The sequence below is a fragment of the Camelus dromedarius genome, chromosome 4, assembly GCF_036321535.1.
Source record: "Camelus dromedarius isolate mCamDro1 chromosome 4, mCamDro1.pat, whole genome shotgun sequence".
In the NCBI taxonomy this organism is placed as follows: Eukaryota; Metazoa; Chordata; class Mammalia; order Artiodactyla; family Camelidae; genus Camelus; species Camelus dromedarius.
Window position 1 is genome coordinate 94,178,765 of NC_087439.1, and position 22,233 is coordinate 94,200,997.

Here is a 22,233-nt window from a genome sequence, read left to right on the forward strand (position 1 = left end):
TCCCCCTGCCTTCTCTTAACGTTCTCACCCCGTCTTCACTGGTGATCCGTCTGTGCATTCGTTTAGCCGGTTGGCAGGTGCTGGTTGAGTGTCAGGCACGCTTCGGCCGTAGGAGGGCGAGTAGAGCATCCTGTCTTGCGCCTTCAGCTCGTCTGGAGGTCCGTGGAGTTGGCTCATTGTCTTGGAACATGAGCTGACTGTATTTTCCAGTTGGTCGCACAGTTTGGCAGGATATCCACAGGTAGGGAGCCCAGGCAGGCTTGTGGATCCCTGTGGCTCACCAGTGAGCACTGAGCATCACCCAAGCCAAGAGACCTCGAAGGATGCACTCTGCTCGCTCCCCTCCCCTTGCTCTTTGTCATTTCACTAGCTTTTTTTTTTTTTTTTTTGGCATAGCTTCCTCTGTACCCAAACTTAGATAATATAAAAACAAATCTAGTAAATGGGCAGAGGGTTACCAACGACACAGAGTACACCCCCTTTAACATTTATTAACTTGGAGATTTGAGAAAAACTCCACTTCAGATTTTGTCTCATTCCTAAGTCACAAATTCAGAACTACATAGATGATTTGGTAATTAATTTCTACTTAATTAATAAGATAGTTTAATGATCACTCAACTGTGATTTAAAGCTGAGTTGAGACATTAGGGGGCCTTTTATTTGTTACTGGGAAATTTACAGTCCCTCGTGGTTTTCATTATTTCTGGAGGTTCGCTGGGTGAACCCTCCATGGTTCTAATGGAAGAGCCTGTCGGTGCAGCGTGCAGCCACCTTTGGGTAGGACCAAAGATAGAGATAAACATGCCATGAGCCCCCAGTGTCAAATTGTGCTCCTAAAATATTTTTGTGGAGTAAAATTAAGAGTCTCACAGTAGCTGATTTTTGTACAGGCACCTGTTATAAAAATTACAAAAAATTTTAATAGATTTATCATTCATACTTAAATACCCACCTAACGTTGCTTGCTCAGAATTGTTCCCCCCACCCACACCCTATTGGCCTCAACGGGCTGTAAGCCCCTTTTCCCAGTACGTGAAGAGCCATCATCTTCCTCCTCAGATTCAGCTCGGTTCACACCAGGTCTCATGTGGCACTGAGTTGTGGCTCTCCAGTGTCAGCCAAGTTTACCTGCTCCATGTCAACGTCCTTAGCTACAGCCCCCACTTCTCCCCGCCCCCCCGAGCCGCCTGGCCCCAGCACAGCCCGAGTACGTGGGGCTCAGCTCTGCTCGTCCCGGAACAGGCTGCTCTGCTCAGACAGTGACGCTCACGCTGCGGAAGTTGACAAGCATACGGGACGTCACACTGGGACGTGAAAAAGCAGCCTGTTACGAACCCGGCTGATTAGTTAAATCTCCTCCATACTCAGTGGATTGGGGAGAGGGAGGCAGGTCCAAGGGCAGCCAGTTTGTTGCCTGAGCAAGAAGCTTCTCCCTGGGACCCGCACAGGGAGAGGGTCGGGTGTAGGATCCGAGTAAACAATGAGTGAAGCAAGGATGGGGGGAGACGGGCCACCCGGGGGAGTGTTTTAGCGGTGAAGCATCGGCGCTGCTGATGTGGGATGCAGAGGCCGTGGGCCTGGCCTGGGAGCTCCGTGGGGCTGAGACCAGCTCCCACGTCTCTTCCCCGGCCTCTCTCTCCCTCTGCTGGGCTCACAGGTGGCACCGCGACATCCCTGTTGACTGAAACCAGAGAAGGTAGGTTGCTGATTACACTTCCTCGCATTCGTTGGACTGTGCCCAAAACGTCATAATTGTTCACGAAATGTTAAGAAAGCTTAATTTACGTGCTTAATTGTGGAAGTTACAGATGCCAGGTGGCACCATTCAAGAGGAGGGTCAGAGCCGGCCCTGTCCGGGGGGGCTCACCCTGTAAGCAGAGGGCAGGAGGCCAGGACCTGATGTGAACTATCCCATGGGATTATCACAGAGTTGCTTACTGCTCAGTTCCTGTGTGCTGAGCGCTAGGGATTCGGGGATGACAGCAGAGTGGCAGCCCCTCCCCGTGGCCCTGGCTGTGCATGTGTGTGTGTGCATGTGCAGATGTGCCCGTGGTGGACAGGGGTCAGCCAAGGCCTGGGGGACGTGTGGAGCTGGTCACACTAGGGCCCATGCGTATTTGGGGGTGCAGGGTCTCCACGGAGGAATTTGGTGGTTAGAGAGGAAGGCTTCCCTCGGAGAGGTGGTTCTCAATGTGTGGGTTCTGAGAAGGGGAGGCAGGTTCTGAGCCAGGGTGGCAGCTTGTTACAGGATTCAGAGAGCACAGCGCATTGTGGCAACTGTGGTGGGTGCTGTCTGGCTTGGAAGTGGGGCAGTGAGTCCAGGGCCGGCAGTGAGGCTGGAGGGTGGCAGCTTGGGGTTTGGAAGGGATCCTGGTCCTCCCCGGGGTTCTGAGCCAATTTAGGAATAAGACCCCAGAAGGTCAGATTATTGCTTTTTATCAGTAAAGCTGTGCTGGGAAATGAAGCTTATCTGGGGCTCCCCTTGCGGAAACCAGAATCAGACTTGCCTGCCTGGCTTCGGGCAGTGTGGGAGCCCACACCTGCCCCTGGCGCTCTGGGCTCGCGGCCCCAGACTGGAGGGGTTGTGAAGGGACAGCTTGTCCCAAGTTCAGAGTCACGTAAGTCACTTCTCAGGGGGCCAGGCCTTCACAGGAGGGCTCGTGAAGAGGCCAAGAGTGTTCGGGCCATGGGAGTCTGGCTCTGTGGGAGGAAACAGCAGGAGTGGAGAATCCGCCACCCCCCACCACCCCGAGCACGAAAGAGCCCCATTTGGTGCGGGATTTCAGTTCTGACACCTGTGTGGTGTTGGGAGCAGTTGAAGAACTGTTAGCAGAGCAGTGTCCGCAAGTCACCCTCCAAAGGTCTCACCTGCAGTGTGTTCTTGGGCTTCGGTGGAGGGGACGGTGGAGGAGTCGGCTTTGGAAGCTTTTTCAGAAAACAGCTGTGGGAGGTTGAGGTTTGGATCAAGGCAGTGGCGGTGAAGATGACTTTAAGAGCAATTCTGGTGGTAGAACCCATGTGTTACGTCTCCTGCATCCCTGCCCCGGGATATCCGTGCAGTCTGAGCGTCCAGGCGGAACAGGAGCAAGGTCCAGGCGGGGCCACGTGGACCGTGGAGTCGGTAGTCGGACACAGAGTTCCAGAAGCAGGAAGCGCACCGAGCGAGGCTGCGTAGACCTGGAGACGTTGGCAGGGAGGTAGCGGGGCCACAGAAGGGAGCCGGGGGCACCCACATTGAAAGAGCCAGAGGAAGAGGCTGAGAAGGGGGTTCCAGCCAGGCGAGGAAACCCGGGAAGTCGGCGTCGTGGAAAGAGGGATGTTCAGGGGAGGAGGAACCATCTGTGGTGCCGACGGCTGCCCAGAGGTCAAGCAGGATGCAACCTGGCCTCTAGCTGGTCACCAGTGACCTTGGTGATGGCCGGTTCAGCCAAGGGTATGGAGGCGGAAGACAGGCCGAAGTGGTCAGGAGAACAGGGGAGGGGGCGTCTCGGGAGTACACCTGCTTTAGAAGGCTGACTGCAGAAACAGGGCCTGGCTGGCAGTTTGGTCTCAGATCTGTTACCCTAATCAAACTGAGAGACTGTGGGGAACGTGAGGGACAGGGCAAAGGGAGACACAGGTGCCATCCTGGGAGCGCGGGAGTTGGGTGGGGATGCTTCCTTGCGGGGCGGGGCGGCGGTGTGACGAGCCGCTGTGGAGCCAGATGGACGGGGTCAGAATCCCTGCTCTGCCACTGGTCCCTGCTCGGCCTTGGCCTCCTCATCTGTCAAATAGAGGAACCCGGAGGATTCAATTAGTTAGCAGGTGGGAAGCTCAGGCTGCTGGCCCTTCTTTCAGATGCAAGCAACAAAAATGAGAGGGAGCCCGGGGAAGGAAATCGCTTCTTAGTTACCTGGTACCAGGCAGGCCTGACTCCCCAACCCCCCGTGCAACTAGACTCATTCTTTCTTCTCCTTTAATGTGGATGATTTGCAAAACAGAGTGGAAGCAGAAATAGGGCGTGAGGCCAGGGCTTAATGAGGTCCTGTGTGGGAGCCATCAGACTCTTCTTATTTTGACACACTGATCAAAGGGTGCCGCGTGTCGCCTCTCCAACAGAAAATTAAAAGTTTGTGCAGAGAGTAAAGGTGTAACTTACTTTTCTTCTTGCTTACATTCTTTAATAAACAACTTCTTTTTAATTGAAGACTAGAAATGCATCTGTGGAAGTTTACTTATGGGTACGGCTGAAAAAAGTGATCTCAAGTCACCACCCAGGTCAAGAAGGGGCCACTGCCAGCCGCGGGGGGCCCCTCATGCCCCCCCAGGCACAGGCAGTTTGCTTGCTTGGTTTTGAAGTTTCTGCAGTGTAATTATAGATGTGGTTGAAGGGGCTCGTTGGGGGTGTCTTTTATCTGTTACCCAAATACAATTTTAAAATTGTGGAGGAAGTGACATTTATGTATCTATTTGTCTGTTTATTTACTTATTTTTACTTACATGTGTGTAAGAAGTTTTTCCCTGCAGTTTTATCGAGATAGAATTGATGGTCTGCGTGAGTCTGAGGTGCGCAGAGAAGCGATTTGGCTTGGGTGCCTCACGAGCTGATTATCCCAGTAAGTTCAGTGCACATCCCTCGTCTCATGTGGACACAAAGTTAAAGAAATAGAGAAGTGTTTTTTTTCTTATGGTGAGAACTCTCAGGGTTTACTCTCAACAGCTTTCCTATATAACATACAACAGCGTTAATTGTATTTATCACATTGTACGCTCCATTCCTAGGAAGTGACTTTTAAAACCACTCCAGACATTAGTTCTGAAATATCAGGAAGTTAATGAAATCGATGAGCATCTGGGAAAAGAGCAGACCTTTTCCGTTTGTGTCAATGACAGCGTTTCACAAGTCGGCTTAGCTCCGGTGGCGACTTGATGGGCAGGTGTCACCAGAATTGGGAAAACAGCACACCCTGGTGATAAAGATTCCAGGCTCTTTTAAGTCAGCTCAAGAGATTGTGCTTCTGTTCCGTTCACTCATTCATTACATGTGTTTACATAAAATATGTAACGTATCCCTTCGTGGAATGACGAAAGGCAGACAAAGGCTCAGTGATGATAAAAACTGCCCAGACAGTGTACCCTGGGGTGTAAGTAACATTCCTGTTCTAAGTCTGCTAACATTTAAGGGTTCTGACTGTCACGAGCCGTCGGCAATTCCCATTACAAGAGGACAGTGCTTTCCTCCCCCAGGCTTTCCGGTTCCCTTGAGCTGTGTCGGGGAGGGGGCTCACCCACGCGCATGGACCAGCCAGCTCCCTGGCCCACAGAGATCTGCCTTTTCCCTGTGGAGGATGAGGTGACCCAACCTTACGAAACAGTCACTTTACCTCCATTTCCTCTTGACTGTTCTTGCTTCTTAATTAAGTCACACACTTCCATTGTGCTTCGGTAAGTGTCCCCTACTTTTGTGGGTTGTACGGTGGTTCCAAGGCAGTCTATGTGTTTTAGAACAAAATGTTTGTAACTCACTTCCTTTCTTCCATTTCTGCATAGACGTAAAAATTCTGGGAAAATAGAACAAATAGGGTTACAAGCTATAGTAAAGTTTAAAAATACGCTACCAGTTATTAGAAGCTGTGGACTTCACTTCTTTGTAATAAATGAGGCAAAACAATAATTAAGTGGACGGAAGAACTTCAGTGCGTAACGTGGGGCTCCTGTGTGCACAGCCCGGTCCATCGTCTGGGGGAAGCGCTGGTGGAAAAATGTTCTCTTTGCCGGTGAACTTGCCCTTTCTAGCCTCTATGTAGGAAGGAGGGAGCATTCATTTGCATTTGGAGTTTCATAAAATGAGGATTTCAGTAACACATTTGACTTGTCTTAGAAAGTTTCTCAGCTCTCCCCTTAGAGTAGAAAACACAGAAAATGTCTACGAAGTTCTCCCAACAGCTTCAGCCTGTTTAATTCTAACGTTTGTGCTTTTTCTGTGAGATTTAAGATGAAAGATGAAGTAACTCTGAGGCCATGAGTAGAGTGAAAATGCATTAGAGTTAATGGTCAAAAAAAAAAAACCTTTGCTCTTATTTCCCCAAAAAAGTAAATTGGCAATCACCCAAATAATCATGATTTTAGGTTAATTTATTTCTGGTCTTGGAATTTCCATTCACCTGTGTGACACATGTTTAATGGCTGTTGGAATCTGATCTTAAGTTTTATTTTTGAGCTCACATAATGATTTTTAAAATACTCTAATGCACGTCTTCAAAGACCCCGGATCAATACGCCAATGGTTTTGAAATGACAGAGTGTTGCGATATTCCTCTGTAATTTAAACGTGATTAGCTGATGAAGGTTATGATCAATATGCTGCAGGGAGATAAATTAATTGATGCCGTCCTTTCAGGATGGTAAGAGGCCGATCGGAGGTGGGATGTAACTAATGAAGCTGCTGCTTCATCTCCGTGAGCCATTTTTTATACATCGCATCTTCACTTAATCATATTTATACTCATTCATTTACATGAAAGCCGTAAGCTGTGGACAAACCAGCTCCTTCTTAAAATTGTATCCATTTGGAAAAGAAATTATCTGTGGACACTGTGTGCTCGCCTAGATGATAACCTATTGCTGGGGACAGTGGTGTGCTCATCTGCAAGGGATCTTTAAAAACAGCAACTATCTGGGCAAAGACAAGGATTGAATATCATTGAACTTAATTACAGCTCGTCCCCAAGGACTCGCATCTATTCAGACAAAAGCTGTAGTTGTTCCCCTGCAGTGACACCTGTTGGTGCAGGAAGAGCTTTCTAACCGTTGACTTCCTTTCCAGTTGAATCCAACATGCTTGATCAGCGAGCCTATTTGCCGAGAGAAGTCATGGCTGGTTGAATTTAGACTTGTATTGATTAAGATAAACTCCCAACGTGTATAGCAATATATCGAAATTTTTAAAAAAGTCTTTGATATAATTACATGCCCTTGAATATAATTTTATGCAGTAGCTGGTAGAGTTCAGAGTAATTCTTTAGGCTCTGCAAAAGATAGATATTTGATTTTCAAGGAAGTTGGGTTAAATTACCCTGATTTATTCAGGATTATTATTGCTGCAGGTAACTGGGGGATAAAAATCCTGTTATTAGAATAGTTCAGACAAGATAGGTGTGTATTTTTCTGTTTTACATGCAAGGCTTCCGAGGTGGTCTGTGCAGGGCTGCCAAGCTGAAGGCCTGGCCCCTTTATCTGGCATCCCACCAAGTAGGCTTCCATCCCTAAGATCACTGCCAGGGCTACACACAGCATGCATGGCTTCACGTAGCGAGAAGGAACGTGAGGAAGAATGGCCAAGGTCAGCTCCTGCAAGGGGGTTTCCTGGATGCTGCCAGGTGGCCTTCCCACCGCCAGCCCGTTGCCCAGAGCTTGCTTGCGTGTCCTTCTTCAGCTGGGGTGCGGGGATGGACCAGAGGCAGCTCCAGGAGATGGCGTATCTGTTCTGGTCGTCATGTGCCCAGATGAAAATCAGGGAAAAGTGAATGACAGGGACAACCCCCGGGGCCTCTGCCACAGTCTCTAGATTTGGAAACCAGCCTCACGGAGATGTCTTTTGTCTCCCTGTCTACTAGTTGCCCAGAAGATTGTTGCCACTAGGAAGAAGCAGCAGCTGTCCATTGGACCCTGCAAGTCACTCCCCAACTCCCCGAGCCACTCGTCTGTCTGCTCGGCCCAGGTGTCCGCCGTGCACATCAGCCAGGTATGCCGGGCGCGTGGGAGGTGGGGCTGGGGGGCAGGTCTGAGCCCTGAGTGTTCTCAGCCAGCTCCAAGGTGGATTGTTTTTGTTTTCAACTTTATAAATAACAGCATGTTGGTAATTGACTTAACATCTCCTTCACAAACCGCTGTGGCCAAGCGGTTATTATGGGCATCATTCTTTACCGTTCCCCGTCCTCATGCTGCCTGTGTTAGGAGGCATGCTGGCTGGAGGGGGGGTGCGGGGTGTGCGCCGCGGTCTCTGCTGCTGATTTAAGTCACCCTGTGTTGGGCTTCGTTCTTGTCCACTTGTGGGTTGAGCAGCTGTGGGGAGATCTCAGTGGCTAACCGCACTCTGCACTTCAGTGTGGTAGCGGCCCTCACGACTACCTTCTCCCTCTGGCCCTGCAGAAACTAGTGTCTTTCCATTGCAGCATTTCTCTAAATTATTTACTTGGAAGCAAACAAAAACTGTCATTGTCACTTTGAAGAACTGCACCAAAAGCCCATTAGGGACGTGCTGGCGTCGTTTCGCCTGCACTCGTGTCTGCAGTTGACGTCTCTTGGGCAGGTAGGGGTTGCACTGGCGCTTTCTAAAAGGATGAGTAAGAAGGTTTAGTGTTTTCCGCTAGCTGCTTGTGGAGTCAGGAAGTGCGCTCACAGTGGGGCTTGTGAGGGTGCAGCCAGGGACGGTAGCTTCTCCACTGCGGGCACCTTTCCTTCTCTCTGAATCTTGAAGTATCTTCCTCAAAACACTCGCATTTCCAAGATGCCATTTTCAAAACGGGAGCCATGGTTATACGAGGCAAAATCGCGCCGTCTCTGCATCTGATCTCAGGCTCTGAAGGGACGGTGGAAACCACCTAGTTCATCCAACTCTTCCTTTTACAGAGGAGACAGAAAAGTAATGACATTTTAACTCTCCATTTTTTTTTAAGTTAATGATAAAGACTTCTCTTTCTTAAGTCACTTTTCTTAGTCAAAACGGCTCTGAGCTGACGAGTCTGTTCTAGAATGAAACCGTGCGTGCTTGGTGCCAAGGCCCCCGGCAAGCAGGGCAGGTGGTCCCACCTGCCGGGCGCCCTCCCCACTGTGTCTTGCTGACCTGTCGGCAATGACCCCACGTGGGTGGGGGGTGAGGCTCCTGGAGCACGTGGTTCACAGAAGCTCGGCTTTCACTCCATCGTTACAGACAAGTAACGGAGGTGGGAGTTTGAGCGACTATTCCTCCTCTGTCCCGTCGACGCCCAGCACCAGCCAGAAGGAGCTGCGCATCGACGTGCCGCCCACGGCCAACACGCCCACGCCCGTCCGGAAGCAGTCCAAGCGCCGGTCCAACCTCTTCACCGTGAGTGTCCCCGGGGAGGGGGGGTTGCGTGTGATTCCGGAGGATTCCAGCTGGTACTCATCTGGCCTCCAGGTGGTTCCGTGATGGTTGTAGCACCCAAACCAGACTACCGAGAGGGGCGCTGAGTTCCGTGGAAGGCTGAGAGAACGATGGCAGGCTCGGGTGTGGTTGGGGAGGACACCGAGGCGATCTCCGTTGCAGGGAGTCCTGCAATGTGTGTCAGAAATGAAGAATGCAGGGTTTGTAGAAAGGTAGCTATTGCCCTGCGACTTTCTTGGTCTCAGGCTAAAGACGTGAGGAGGTGACAGGACTCTGCCAGGATTCCCACACGTGTGCTTCCAGCCTTTCAGGTGCGATGTGTAAGTCAGATTGATCCACCGACCCCCTTCTCCACAGGGGTGTTTAGACTCTGACATCAGGCTGTCCGTCCACTTGGACTCCTCTTTAGAACCATCTGCAGAGCTTTTTAAAACTCACCGTCAGCTCTCAGGGCTCAGGTTTATGAACTCAGAATCTGTGGGTGGGGCCCAGGCGTGTGTGGTTGTTAAAAGCCCCCTGGCGGTGGGGATGCAGAGAAGCCCTGAGCTACAGAGGACACCAAAGTGCTGCTACCGTCCCTTCCCCTGCACACAGCAGACATTACCAGTCAATCATGGAGGGCTCTGCAGCCGAGCCCAGAAGTCCCAGCACAGAATCCAGGCAGACTGCCATGTGACTGCGGTCATTTGACTCAAGAAGAGTATTTTCCCTTCCAGGACTAGGTTGTGTGTTACTAGTATATGCTCTCAAACCAGTGGTTCTCAGCCAGGTGGTTTTGCTCCCCAGGGGCCATTTGGCAGTTTCTGGAGAAAGTTTGAGTTGTCTCAGCTGGGGGCAGGGATGGGCATGGTCCTGTTGACGTCTCCTCAGGGTGACAACCACGGAGCTGCTAAACGTTCTGCAGCGCCCAGGTCGGCCCCCTTCCCCAGCGAAGATGTTTCCAGCCTCCAGGGTCAGGGGCCCTGCTTTAAACCATTCAGCTTCTCCTCTCGGTTGATGATTGCTGACTTGGATACAAAGTTCAGTATTTCCCGTCCTGAACTGAAGGAGGCCTCTGCAGGGGTGTCCAGGAATCTGTCATCTGGGCCTCTGCCCTTATTTGGAGATGACATTCTTTTTTAGAAAATTTTTTTTCTTTTTTTTTAAATTTCATTATTTCTGGATGTGTAGTTGATTTACAGTGTTAGTTTCAGGTGTATGGCAAAGGGATTCTGTTATACAGATACATTCATATATATCTGTGTCCGAATTCCTTTCCATTATAGGTTACTGTGAGAAACTGAATATAGTTCCCTGTGCTGTACAGTAGGTTGGGAGTGGCATTCTTGATGGTGTGCATGGCTGCCGGGTAAGAAAGAGCCCCCACCCCTTTCCCGTGGGGAAACCGGCTCCGTGGCGGTCACTGGGCAGTCGTTACCGCCGAGGGCTGCTGCCGGCAGCGCACACCCCCACCCCCCAGCTCTCCCCTTCCCTTTGCTCACTGCCCTGGGCCATGTGCGTTCTGGCAGGTGCCACTGCTGGAAGGCCAGCGTGGGTCAGACAGGCTCAGACCCCGGCCTCCACTTACCTTGGCCAAGTCTCCTAACCTCTCCAAGCTGTAAACAAAAGTCATTGCGGTGAGGCTGCTGGGAAGAGTCCCTGCAGGGCTGAAGCATCTTTGTGGCCTTGCTTTCGTTTTTAATCTCACCACCACTGACGTTACAGAATGATTGATGTTAATGCTTTAGCTGAAGTAGTTTAGGGTGGTGTGATTGGGAGGGAGTATTTAGGTTTCTGCAAAATACAGGTGAGTATCTGAGACGCTTAAATTTGTGCACAAACAAGATGCTTGACCATGAAGTTTTGTCAGCACGCCAAGAGTAAGGGCCGTCACCTACACAGCGCTTCCTAGCTCATCAAACCCTGTGACGCTTCTGTACACCCACGTGGGGTCTTCCCGTTGAGAAGCTGTCACCTCACAGAACGGGCAGCGCACTGACTCACGGCTCAGCAGATTGAGAAACTCATTGTCGAAGATGCGGAGAGGGTGGGCCGCGTGTGGGACACAGCACAGCGGGCGCCTGGGGGCTCTGGATTGTGGACCAGGGGTGCTTCTGTATTGTTGCCGCTCCCTTGAGGGCGTGGCGGGAAGAGAGACCACCCGCACCTTCTAAGGGGCATGTTTACTGGCCATTGGCTTTGGTTTCTATTCAAGGCAAAGGATGAGAAGCCAGGAAGTATCTTTTAAAATAGGGCTGTTCCAGCCCATCCCCTTCCTTTATAAGGGCAGCTCTGGAGTTGGAATGGCCTGGAAAATAGTGTCCTGGACCTTGCCCACTGGGTAACTGACCAAGGAGACAAATTTAAGGCAAGGAAGAATCAAATGAACGGCAACTCGAGTGGTAGACGTTTCCTTCCCCTCTGCTGTCTGCACAGCCGGGTTTTGTTCTGTGTCAGGAGTAGATGTTGCCAGAGCCAACCTGCGTTCAAGAGGAAATGGTCTGGAGAGCAAGTGGGGCTCTGCCTGCCGAGGGGAGGTGGAGCGCAGAGGGACGGGGCCCTCTCTCTGCTACTCACACCTCACACCCCACGCGCACGCCGCGTCTGGGCACCGGCAGCGGCCAGGACCCCGGCTGTCCAGGCCAGGGGGGGGGGGCAGTGCAGGAGCCAGTGAGAACTCACCCTTCTGGTGACCGAGAGCCCCATTAATTATGTCATGATTAATGCACCTGGTGATGCAAAGGCCTGCCTGTGAGTCTGTGTGGGCTCGGTGCTTGCTCTCTAAGTGCTGGAAAGAGGTTTGAGTGTAAACCATTCTAGAAATTGAAGCCGGCTACACAGCCGTTATTTGCAGGAACAGGAATCGGGGTCGTGGATGAAGCTAACCTCACAGTGGGCTTGCATCAAGGCATTTAAGGAAAAGACAGCTACAGTCCTGGGTATTTGTCATGATGGGGTTTGACGCTGGACAGAACGGTGGTGACGGTGGTGGTGACGGTGACGGTGCCAGTGACGTGGGGTGTTTCAAGCTGAAGCCCTTACAGATGCTCCACTAGATGTCAGCGTCGCCCAGGGAATGAAAAGAGGCAGGTTAATTTTGAAAGTGCAGCCAATTAAGAAACTGCATTCTCCTTCACTACCGGTTTGCACCTATTCTTAAATATGTAAAATCTCACAGACTTTTCATCCCTGGCGATTGTTGGTAGTTACTGACTTAAATTGGCAAAAAGCACATAGGAGGAGGACTGAAGTTTGTTCCCAAGAAGTGCAGTGAATAAAAATCCACGCAGACTGGGACAGTGAGGCCCAGATGAAGGGACATCACTCCTATTTATTAGCTGCTCATAAAGAGGCCAGAGTTAATTAAGTAGGACACACGCCGTTTTCAAATACCGAGCTTATAAGTCGTATAAAGCGACCGTAATGTACCACTCTGGGCCAATGTTCCCAGATGTTTCTGCCTGCATTTATACATGTTTTTAAGCAAGAATATATCATATTCATCTTTTCCAAAATAATACAAACTTAAAATCTCTCCCGTCGTAGCAAATTATTTACGTTGGCAGTAGGAATGATACTTTACAAAAAAAAAAAAAAAAGCTAAGTTATATCTTATTTTGCTTATTTCTTTGGAAAAAAAATCGTAGTTTTGAGAAAAAAAAATATTAAAAGGCTATATCCATTCAATTCCTCGTTCTGTGATAGAGGCTCTTACATGATTGGTTTAGTAGCCCTAATTTACATGTGGCTGAAATGTTTTATTAGGAAGTAGTTTCAAACATACAGGAATTAAAAACAACAACAACAGCATGCGTGTACTCACCGTGCAGCTCACCAGATACGGGCGTTTTTCTGCTGTTACTTCTGCAAGGAATAAACCGGTCAGCGGTGGCAGGTGAAGCCTCCCTGTCCTGGGGTCAGCGTTCCCTTGGATTCCGTGTCTGTCATCTGTATCCACGTCTTAAACTTCCTCTAGTCGGTGTCCACAAACTGCGTCGCTTTGCTCTGCCTGTTTTCAAGCTTCATGGTACCGGTGTCACTTTCCTGGTGTTTTGAAAAGCTCACCCTGTGTTGCCAACACCTCGAAACAGAGCCAAGCAGACCCAGTAACCAGAGATTGTGAAAAGACATCGCCCAGCACATGGAACTGTGCAAAAATAAGGCAGCAAAATCGATGTATAGATGATTTGTTTGAATGGTGTTTTGTCTCCCGTGGAGGGGACAGCGTGGGTCCTGTCCCACGACTTGCTCCCCGGTTAAAAGGGGAAAGCAGGTTTCCGTCTGGTAGTGAGCGCTCTTGGCAGTGACACTTCTGTCTTTGTAAGCAGGCGACTTACAGGCTGCCCCTTCACGGCTCCTTTTGTCACATGGGGGAAAGGAAAACACATCTGGAGGAAAGAGGTGGTAATTGTATTATCCTGGCCTTTCCTTCCTCTGTTCGTCGTCTGCGGAGGCTGCGTGGTCACTGTTCCGGTGCGCCACCCCCGCCCCGCGGCCCGACCGTCTGTGGTGGGTGTGACGCCCTCCTGTTAGGTGTCTGGCTGTGTGTCGGGCTGGACGCCCCGCACACTCACTCCCGCCCCAGGTAGCAGGCTTCACGTCTGAGGCACTCACGCCACCGTCTCACCAGTAACATCAGGATGTGCTGTGGGCGATGTCGTCTCAGAGTTGGCAGACGCAGTGGGAAACCTGATGGGGATTCGTAAGAGCTGCAGTGTGTTGTGTCCAGTGGGTTTGTTTTAGTTTAGTTGCTGGATTTCCGTTTTACGGTATGTACCTCAGCTTGTTGTATGTACCCAGAGTCCCCGTGGGACAGACACAGCAGACGCTCCTGCCTCACGGGTCGCCACTGCTCTGTCCTTGAAATGGTAGCTTTATGGCTCTTTCCGCTGGTGAAGTCGCACCTAAGTTCTGATCTCATTCGCCTCGGGGTGTGTGATCCAAGACTGAGGTTTAGTGCACCACCCTGCTTCGTGTGGAATCTGGAAGTTCTGCTCTGAGAACAGAGTGATTGTGGGGACAGATGTGCTGCCTTGAGGAAGATGTTAATTTTTTTTAATGTTTGTTTTGTTAATTATTCTGGTTAATAGAGAGTAATGAAGATGGATTTCCAGATTTAGAAATCTAGAATTCATAAAATTCTAAAGGTACCATCGGTGGCCTCTGGTGATTTAAAACAATTTTAAATGTTACCACTGCGAGCTTTGAATCTCATTTTACAAATAGTGAGCTCAAGCTCCAGCTGTCCCATGAGTTGAAATGTGGGGAAAGAGAATTTAGGGCTGTTAATATAGTTCTTACAATAGATTATTAATTACAGAATTAATTAAAGGGAAAAATGAATCCCTAAGTCCTAACTAGAATTCACAACAAGGAACTGATAAATCTCTATTTTCTTCTTAACCCAAAGGTTAAATAAACCTTGTGTTTTATGTTCTCCTGCAACTTTCTATTCGGTGCTTGTTTCATTTCCTGTTATTTCATTCCAGGCTTCTACCATCCTAAAGAAAAAAAAGTGCACAGTGCCTGGCACTTCGTAGGTGTTCAGTAAATGCTGGTTTCTTATAATCCTCGAAGAAGCCTGCTTTCTAACGAGCGTGTGTCCATTGTGGTGTCAGATCTGAGTTTATGTCATGGGAACTTTTATCCCTTAGTCCCCAAGACATCAACCCCCTTTTAATATTAAAAAATAATAATAATAAAACCAGCTGCTCCATCTCACACCCTTTGAAAGTGGATTTCATTAGCTCCTCACTGCAGCACCGGACACCACAAAGTCTTTTCATTTCATATATCATCTCAGATTTGAAAAGCACATGAAAATGTTTCTCCATTTTCAATATTGCGTGAGTAATGTTCCCATTGAAAAGTAATGGAGTGAAGTTGTCACTTGTCAGCACAGTTATTAAGGAGGACGAGTCTCAGATCTTTCTCTCATAATAAAATAAATCTGTCAGAAAATCATTGTGCTCACACTTTCTCATGCCACCAAGAGATGGAGACTTTGCCGTGGCGCTCCTTCGGTGTCCCCAAGTCATGGTAGGCTGGGGCTATGGCTTCCCTGGGGCGAAGCATCGCCACCCTGCCTGCCGGTTGCCAGCTCCCGGGCAGCGCACGTCCGTCAGTAGTACAGCCAAGAAGACCATTCGGCAACTTGGCAAACAAAGCTGCTCATTTCCCCCCAAAGCACAGACGTTTTGTCCAAAAAGATATTTTCAACCTCTTTTTCCCTTTGTAATTTTTTGCGATATCTTATACCAGCTTAACTTTGAACCTTCTTTTTCTAACTAGCTGGAAGCAATAAAAAGGAACTTTAGCAGCACCTTGATACGAATCGAGGACGTACCATTTAATTGCACCACTGAGTCATTAATAGAATTTTTTAAATCCTTCAGACGTTAATTAAATATATACGTTTATGTCAGAGGTTTCCCAAACAAGCAGCAAGCAGTCCTTTTCTTCTCGGCTGGATTAACTGCAGCCTTTGAATGTGTTTTCCTGTTGGGCGTTACTTTCCTATATGGTCCATTGGTTTCTAGTAATTGAATTTTGAACTCTTTACAGAAAGAATTAAGAGCTAATTTTGCAGTGGAAAAGTCGGGGGAAAGTTTAGGAGATCCTCTGAAACAGGATGGCTCTGTGGAGACGGACTTCTTAGCCGTCCGCTCCGCACATGGAGCTCATCCACCCAGGGCTTCTGGGTGTGAATTTCGCAGAAACTGTGCAGAGGGGGTTTCACCTCTGCGATCTGGAAACCGCAGCCCTTCCCTAAATGCTAACTTGGTTTTTGCTTTGCAGTCTCGGAAAGGGAGTGACCCAGACAAAGAGAAGAAAGGCCTGGAGAGTCGGGCGGACAGCATCGGGAGCGGTCGAGCCATCCCAATTAAACAGGTATGCCGCTTCCCCCAGTGTGTCCCTGTAGCCGGAGACACACCCCGGGTCTCTCCTCGCCGCCATGCTGGCTCGTGCGCCAAGGTTTGTTTGATGTGCTCTGTTGATGAATGTAGAAGTCACTCACTTGACATCAATTAGAAGAGGTTCCTGTGTGTATTAAAATAGGATCATTAGAATAAGAAGAGGGAAAATGTGACAACAGATCTAATGCGGTGCAGTCTGCCCGCCTGCATATGGAGTGTTTCGAGGCTGAGCTGGCTTCAAAGGCTGCCTTTGTAGCCCAGCTTTCATTGGGCCGCTGGCCGCCAGTCGACGGGGGTAAATCAGATCGCTACACAAGAGCCCCTTGTGATCACAGGAATAGCCCGACGTGGCCCTAATTTGCTCTCGCAGACGGACATCTGAACACTGTTTCAGGCTGGTTTGTAACAACGAGGCAATTAGTTGTGATAATCATAGCCCGTGTGTCAGCTGTGCGCTCTTGTTTGTAATTTGCTAATGAAGGAATTGTAACTTTGATTAGGTTCAGTTTCATTTAGACCTTATTATATAAAGGAACATTTACAGCTGTAATGTGGGGCCTTAATTAAACTTCCTCATTACACAACAGGACTCGAATTCAAGCATTTGTTTTGGCCTATGTTGCTCGCCTGGAATAGGTTTTCATTAGCCCAGAAGCCAGGTACCAAATGACTTTTTGTCTCAAGTAAAACGGGAATTCACGTGACCTCCTTTGCTGTTACTTTTCCAAGGAAAAGAAAAATAAAGAGTTCCACCTGGCCCCATGGCTCCTGGAAATGTCACCTTTTAGTTTGCTGAGGAAGGCCAGTGGATTTAGCATGCGTTCTGTTGAAGAGGGCAAGGATTCTGTGGGTGGGTTCGCAGCTCTACCCCTTAGGAACACTTCTGTGACCGATTTGTCCCTCCAGGGTGACCACGTTTTGCCACCCTCTTCCGTGAGTACCTGGACAGTTTTACAAGTCCTGCAGGAACCCCTGTAGGCACCAGCCACCCTTAACGAGAGCCAGAGCCCACAGGGTAGTCTCACCCATTTGGAAACAGGAACGCAGCCTCAGGTAAGGGCCAGGCAGTTTCTGCGTGGAGGTGTGGCCACCAGCCTCAAGGGTGACACCAGAGCAGGGAGGCCGCGGGGCTTCCACAAGACACGTTCAGACACTGGGCAGCCAGCGTGTGGTCTGGCTCGGGCATCCACTGAGAACAGCCCTCTTCCCTTCTCTTTGCTGTCCTCGCTCGTAAGCAGCGTCTTTACTGTAGAGGTCCACGGACACAGCTGTGTGTTCTTTCTTTGTGGGTTTATTTATAAACGTAGCTCTCCACATAAGGTAATTTTAATGCGTAATTTTCATTCTGTTGATGCTGTTTCAATGGGAATTATAAAACTCGTTCAACTCTTTTCCTCTCATTTGAAAAAACTGGTCCTAGGACATTTCCTTTTGGGAATATTAGAACTTAATACTAGAGCATTTCCTTAATTCACATGTCCTGTGGGTTCGGGGCTGGGCGCTCTGGATCCATGGAAGCCTGGCAGGCCCCTCCTTCGCTGAGTTTGCGCCCTGCTCCTCTGCAGAAGGGTTTGCTTTGCAGGCTAGGCTGTCAGTATGCGTGCCGCTTGGAGTTGAGCATCAAGCGTAAAATGAGTGTTATCCAGTCCTTGGAAGCCTTTCAGTTGTGAGTGTTCAAAATCATCCAGTCGGACTCTAAATCACGGTCTGGCTTCCTGGGGAATCGGGGTGCAGGCAGGGCACACGGCTCGGGTCCTCCCAGCTGCCCCGACGTGCGGCCACGGGTGGACCGCCTCCTGGAGACCAGGTGCCTGGCCTCAGATTCCTCCTCTGCGAAATGGGCACTGGATCATATCCAGTTCCTGGAAACCCCAGGATGTGGAGATTCGAGAGAGAAGTTTTAGATTCTGGCAGAACTGGATTTTCAGATTAGTTGTGCTCAGAACACCCTAGTCAGCCTCGCTCTGGATCACACGGACTGATGTGGGTTTGTACACAGTCATACAGATTTTTCTGTGTTTTTACGCAGGAAGCAAGACCATTAGAGATAGTCTCAATTCCTAACCCTCCCAGTGATGACTTCAACCAGCAGAAGTGAATGAGGTTGCAGAGGAGGGAACCCGGCGGGCAGTGCCTGCTGGAATGCCCTAGACGCTGAGACGCTGCAAATCTAGAGCAGTGAGCGGCTGCTTGTTATTTGCTGCACACTTTTCTGGCAGCCTCTCCCTGAATCCTCAGCATTGCCACGGTGGAGGCAGCTGTGTTATATACTTATCTTAAACCCACGGAAGGTGAGCTTTCCAGGCCAGGCGTCCACGAAGCCATGGGGCCAGGATTCAGGTCCCAGCCCCCCCCGCCCCCGCCTGTGCTCTCCTCACTCTCTGTTGGTGAAAAACCTTCAGAAAGCTTAGGAAGCAAAGTTATGTGTTTTAGGCTAAACACGTGACCCCTGACCCCAGATAAAAATACCTGCTGCCTGGCCTGGGGAGAACATCCTAACATGTGCCTGCAGCAACCTGCTTCTCTGAGTGTCCCCGCTCCTCTGTGCCGGGGCTGGGCCGGGTCCCTTCATCCGGCCCTGATTCCCTGCCCTTGGCACCAGCAGCAGAGCCCTCGTCTAAACGCTCGGCCCGCGTTCAGAGTACTTGGTCTGCACTTCTGGGCCAAACCGCAGCTCTTGGTCCCTTCGCTAACGGCAGAGAAATGGTCCTGAGCCTCGGGGCTCCGTGGGCGGGTACTGGTGACGGCTCTGGGACTGGCCGGTCCTTGTGGTCCTTGCAGGTCTTGCTTCTGCCCTGCACAGGAATCCCGTCGGGGACGGTTTAGGACACTGGCGAGGTCGTCTCCCACGCGCCCTGCATCCTGACTTGTGTCTTTACTCAAACTTGTTCTGGTGGGTTATTTTAACCACGTTTGGCTCACAGTTTATGCAGCTCGTTCGCTGGCTGTGAGGATGGGGGCTCCTTCTCCCGGCGTGGGAGCAGCCTTTGCACGACAGGGTGATTTCACCTCCTCCTTCCTTCCCAGGGAAAGCTTTCTCATCAAGCAGATGACTTATTTTCTGCAGAATAACTCATTTCTTCTGGATCTGGGCCCACCTCCCCTTTTTTGTCCTTTTTGGGATCTTAGTGGAGATTTGGTTCAGAGAGTTCTGTTTCTTTTTTTCTTTTCTCTTTTTTTTTCCTTTTTACTACTAAGAGAAGGTCTATTCGAATAAAAATGGAAAAGCAAAGCAAGAAAAATAAAAAGCCAGAGGCCCGGCTCGGTGGCGAGTGGGCATGTCACGTATTAATTTTTCATTGCTGTGGAGAGTTGTACATACATAATCACTTGATTGCAGTGGGAGTTAGGGAGCGCCTGTGGTGTCATTTGCATAAATCTTGTTAAGTCAATGGCAGTTAATGAAGTACAAATGAGCCCGGAGAAGGTGACATGCAAATCGTGGGTGGCAGATGGGAGGTCTGTTTGGGGGACGGCAGCTGTGTGCTCTTTTTTCTTTCTTTCCCTTCCGCGTTTTTTAATCTCTATATTATGGTCCAGATCCCCAGCCTCAGCCTGGCCTCCCCCTTCCCAGCAGATCCCGGCCGGGCGCTCGGTCCACAGAAACAGACCACCCGGCCTGGCCTCGCACCTCCTGACATCCACTGGACCGCATTTGAAGTTTTAAAGTCTCGGTCAGTTTATCTTGTCTCCCTTACACAATTGAAAATCTTTTATTTGTAAGGACAAACAGGAAACAGGAAAACTTCTCGCAAAATATTGTGGGATTTCAAAGACTGAAAAACACTGTCTTTGCTTCATTATGCTTCTGTCTTGGAGTCTGTCCTTCCCCCTTTAGACCGACCGATTGACGGTGTTTGTCCAGTCGTTACCTCCATCCCACGTTCACAGTCCGGCCCTAAGGCGTGGGCGTTCCTGTGTTAGTCGGGACGGGAGACTCGGGGGTGCTGTGCTGCTCCCTGGATGCACCAAGCACAAGTGTCCTCCTAGGACTTTTTTGAGGTCTTACTTTTGACCTTGACCTGGATGTCCTGGCCGCCTCTGGGGCAGCCAGCCAGCCTGGGAGAGCAGAGACTTTCCTGCCGCCTGAATGCTGGGGAAAGCCCTTCCCAGGGCATCAGAGGCAGAGCGGCCCGAGTGGCGCTTTCCCCGGCGCCTCACCATTGCCCGCGAGCCGTTTTGAAGTGGTGCGCAGTTTTGATTCTCAGCTGAGTAGAAAGCACAATTGTCAATTAAGTGAAAGGATCCTCTGGAGTTAATCCCCTCGGCCAGCCTGCCCCAGGCCGCTGCCCCGCGCTGTCTGGTACCCGGGATCCACACGAGGGGGCGGTTGTGTGGCGGCCACAGAATCAGAGCCACCAACACTGCTCACTTCAGCGTCTCCGTTAAGTGCAACACCGGTCACGGCCGTCGTCCGCTTTCACGGAGGAAATAAGATCAGAGACTGGGCCGAAACTTTAGAGAGACTGGAAGGGAAAGAAAGGGCCGGGTGTGCCCCCTTCCCACGATGCGGGAGAGCTCGTGCCACGGGGCTGCGTCCACGACCCCCGACCACAGGGAGACCTGTGAGCACCAGCGCCCTGAGAACACACTGCTCACCCACGTGGCAGATCCGCCCTGCCTGGCACCCGGGCCCAGCCGGCTCCCCGCAAAGCGGGTAATTTACTGACATGGACGTGGTGCCCTGAAGCTAATTTACCTCACTTGGGTGAACAGCTCCCCGAGAGGATTGCATCCGTCCTAGTTCACGACAGACTCGGCCAATTACCATTATTAATTTAGTGGGTCAGGTGGGTGCATCACATGCTTTTAATTCGACTCCTCAAATATCACAGTGTCATTGGCAAAACAGTTTGGAATATCTGGGTGCCCGCGTTGGAACTTATAGTCACCCATCTTTGAATAAGTAGGGCAGACCCTCCTCTGCCCCCTGACGCTTAGGTCAATGCAGGTGGATGGCAGTATGGTCTGTCCAAAGTGCCCAAAATGCGGAAGGAAATTATGTGGATTAAAATACAAAATCCATAATTTTAGTATAAATCAGCAAAGCGACTTAAAACAGTCCTTCCCTTGGCTGTAAGGGCTGCAGGAGGGAGATACAGAGTAACGTACAACGTTTTATTCACGATAAACGGGCGCGCACACATGTTACTTTGGAGAGTGGAAGTTCATTTAGAGACTCAGTATGTCCTCCGTGTATCCATCGTCCAGGAGCTGGGATAATATCTAAGTGATTCACTTTACCAAAAGGTGGTTTGTTTTCTTTAGAAGTTCAACCGCCGATGGTGGTGGAACCCAGCTCCCTGTGGGCTCGGAACTAGAAACTCATCCGCAAATAGAAGCTTATGGACGGATCAGTAAGATACTTGTCTTCGGCGTTGTTTCTTTATCAGACTCAAAGGGCGTGTAACAGTCCCACGTTCATCCTGTGTAGACACGCCCTGGGGACCCTTCTAGGGGCTCGGGGAGGCAGAAGATCAATGTCTACCACCCAGGCTGCCCAGGGATGTGCAGGGAAGCCCCCACCCCATGACCCCCGGTACTGGGGGGCGGGCATCGCAGTGGGGCCTGGGGCCCTTGGAGCCGAGGGACGGTGGAGAGGTGAGGGTGAGGAATGGAGGGGTCACCCCCTCTGGACTTTGAGGTACGAGTGGGTGGTCCCCAGAGGCAGAGGGAGCAGGGTGAGCAGAGGGGACGGGGTTTCCAAACGAGGTGTGAGGAGGGGAAGCGGGAAGGGCTGGGGCATCTGGTGGTCCAGGGCGCTGGCTGCCTTGTGCCGGGAGGTAGGGAGGGGTGCAATTTCAGCTGTGGGGGGTTCATGGCTCGTCCCCACCGAGGGGCAGCACGAGGGTGGGAGACCAAGGACTCCAGGCCCCCCCGGAGACAGCGTGTCCCTGAGCGCTGGCCAGAGCAGCCTCTCCTCTTCGGGGGGACCATCCCTGCTTTTCCTTCTGATCGGGGGGCCCCCCTCCCTCTTGCTGCTTTAACCCCACTGTGTTTACGAGGGGTAGTTATGATCCGTCAGTCTCAGTGGTGAACGTCGGGGAGCTGTGCTGGGGCTTCGTGCTGCCGTCCCTTTGGACTGTGAAGTAGGAAAGACACTGGTCCCCATTTCACAGATGACAGAAAAGCCAGGCTGTCACTCGTCCAGCATTGCACCGTGTGGGGGTCTGCACGGGGCGCCACAGCGAAGCACCACAGACGGGGGGCTTGGGCCTCAGAAATGTA

At 50.5% G+C, this 22,233-nt stretch overlaps 1 protein-coding gene across 9 annotated transcripts in view; it reads left to right on the forward strand.

Annotated features, from left to right (window-relative positions):
* Positions 1-22,233, forward strand: part of AGAP1 (ArfGAP with GTPase domain, ankyrin repeat and PH domain 1) — a 520,758-nt gene that overhangs the window by 248,764 nt on the left and 249,761 nt on the right. For all 9 annotated transcript variants that reach the window (XM_031452456.2, XM_064485288.1, XM_064485289.1 and 6 more), the window contains exons 7-9: positions 7,599-7,726; positions 8,915-9,070; positions 15,887-15,979. In XM_031452456.2, the coding sequence (XP_031308316.2) occupies positions 7,599-7,726; positions 8,915-9,070; positions 15,887-15,979 (377 nt within the window). The remainder of the gene's footprint in view (positions 1-7,598; positions 7,727-8,914; positions 9,071-15,886; positions 15,980-22,233) is intronic.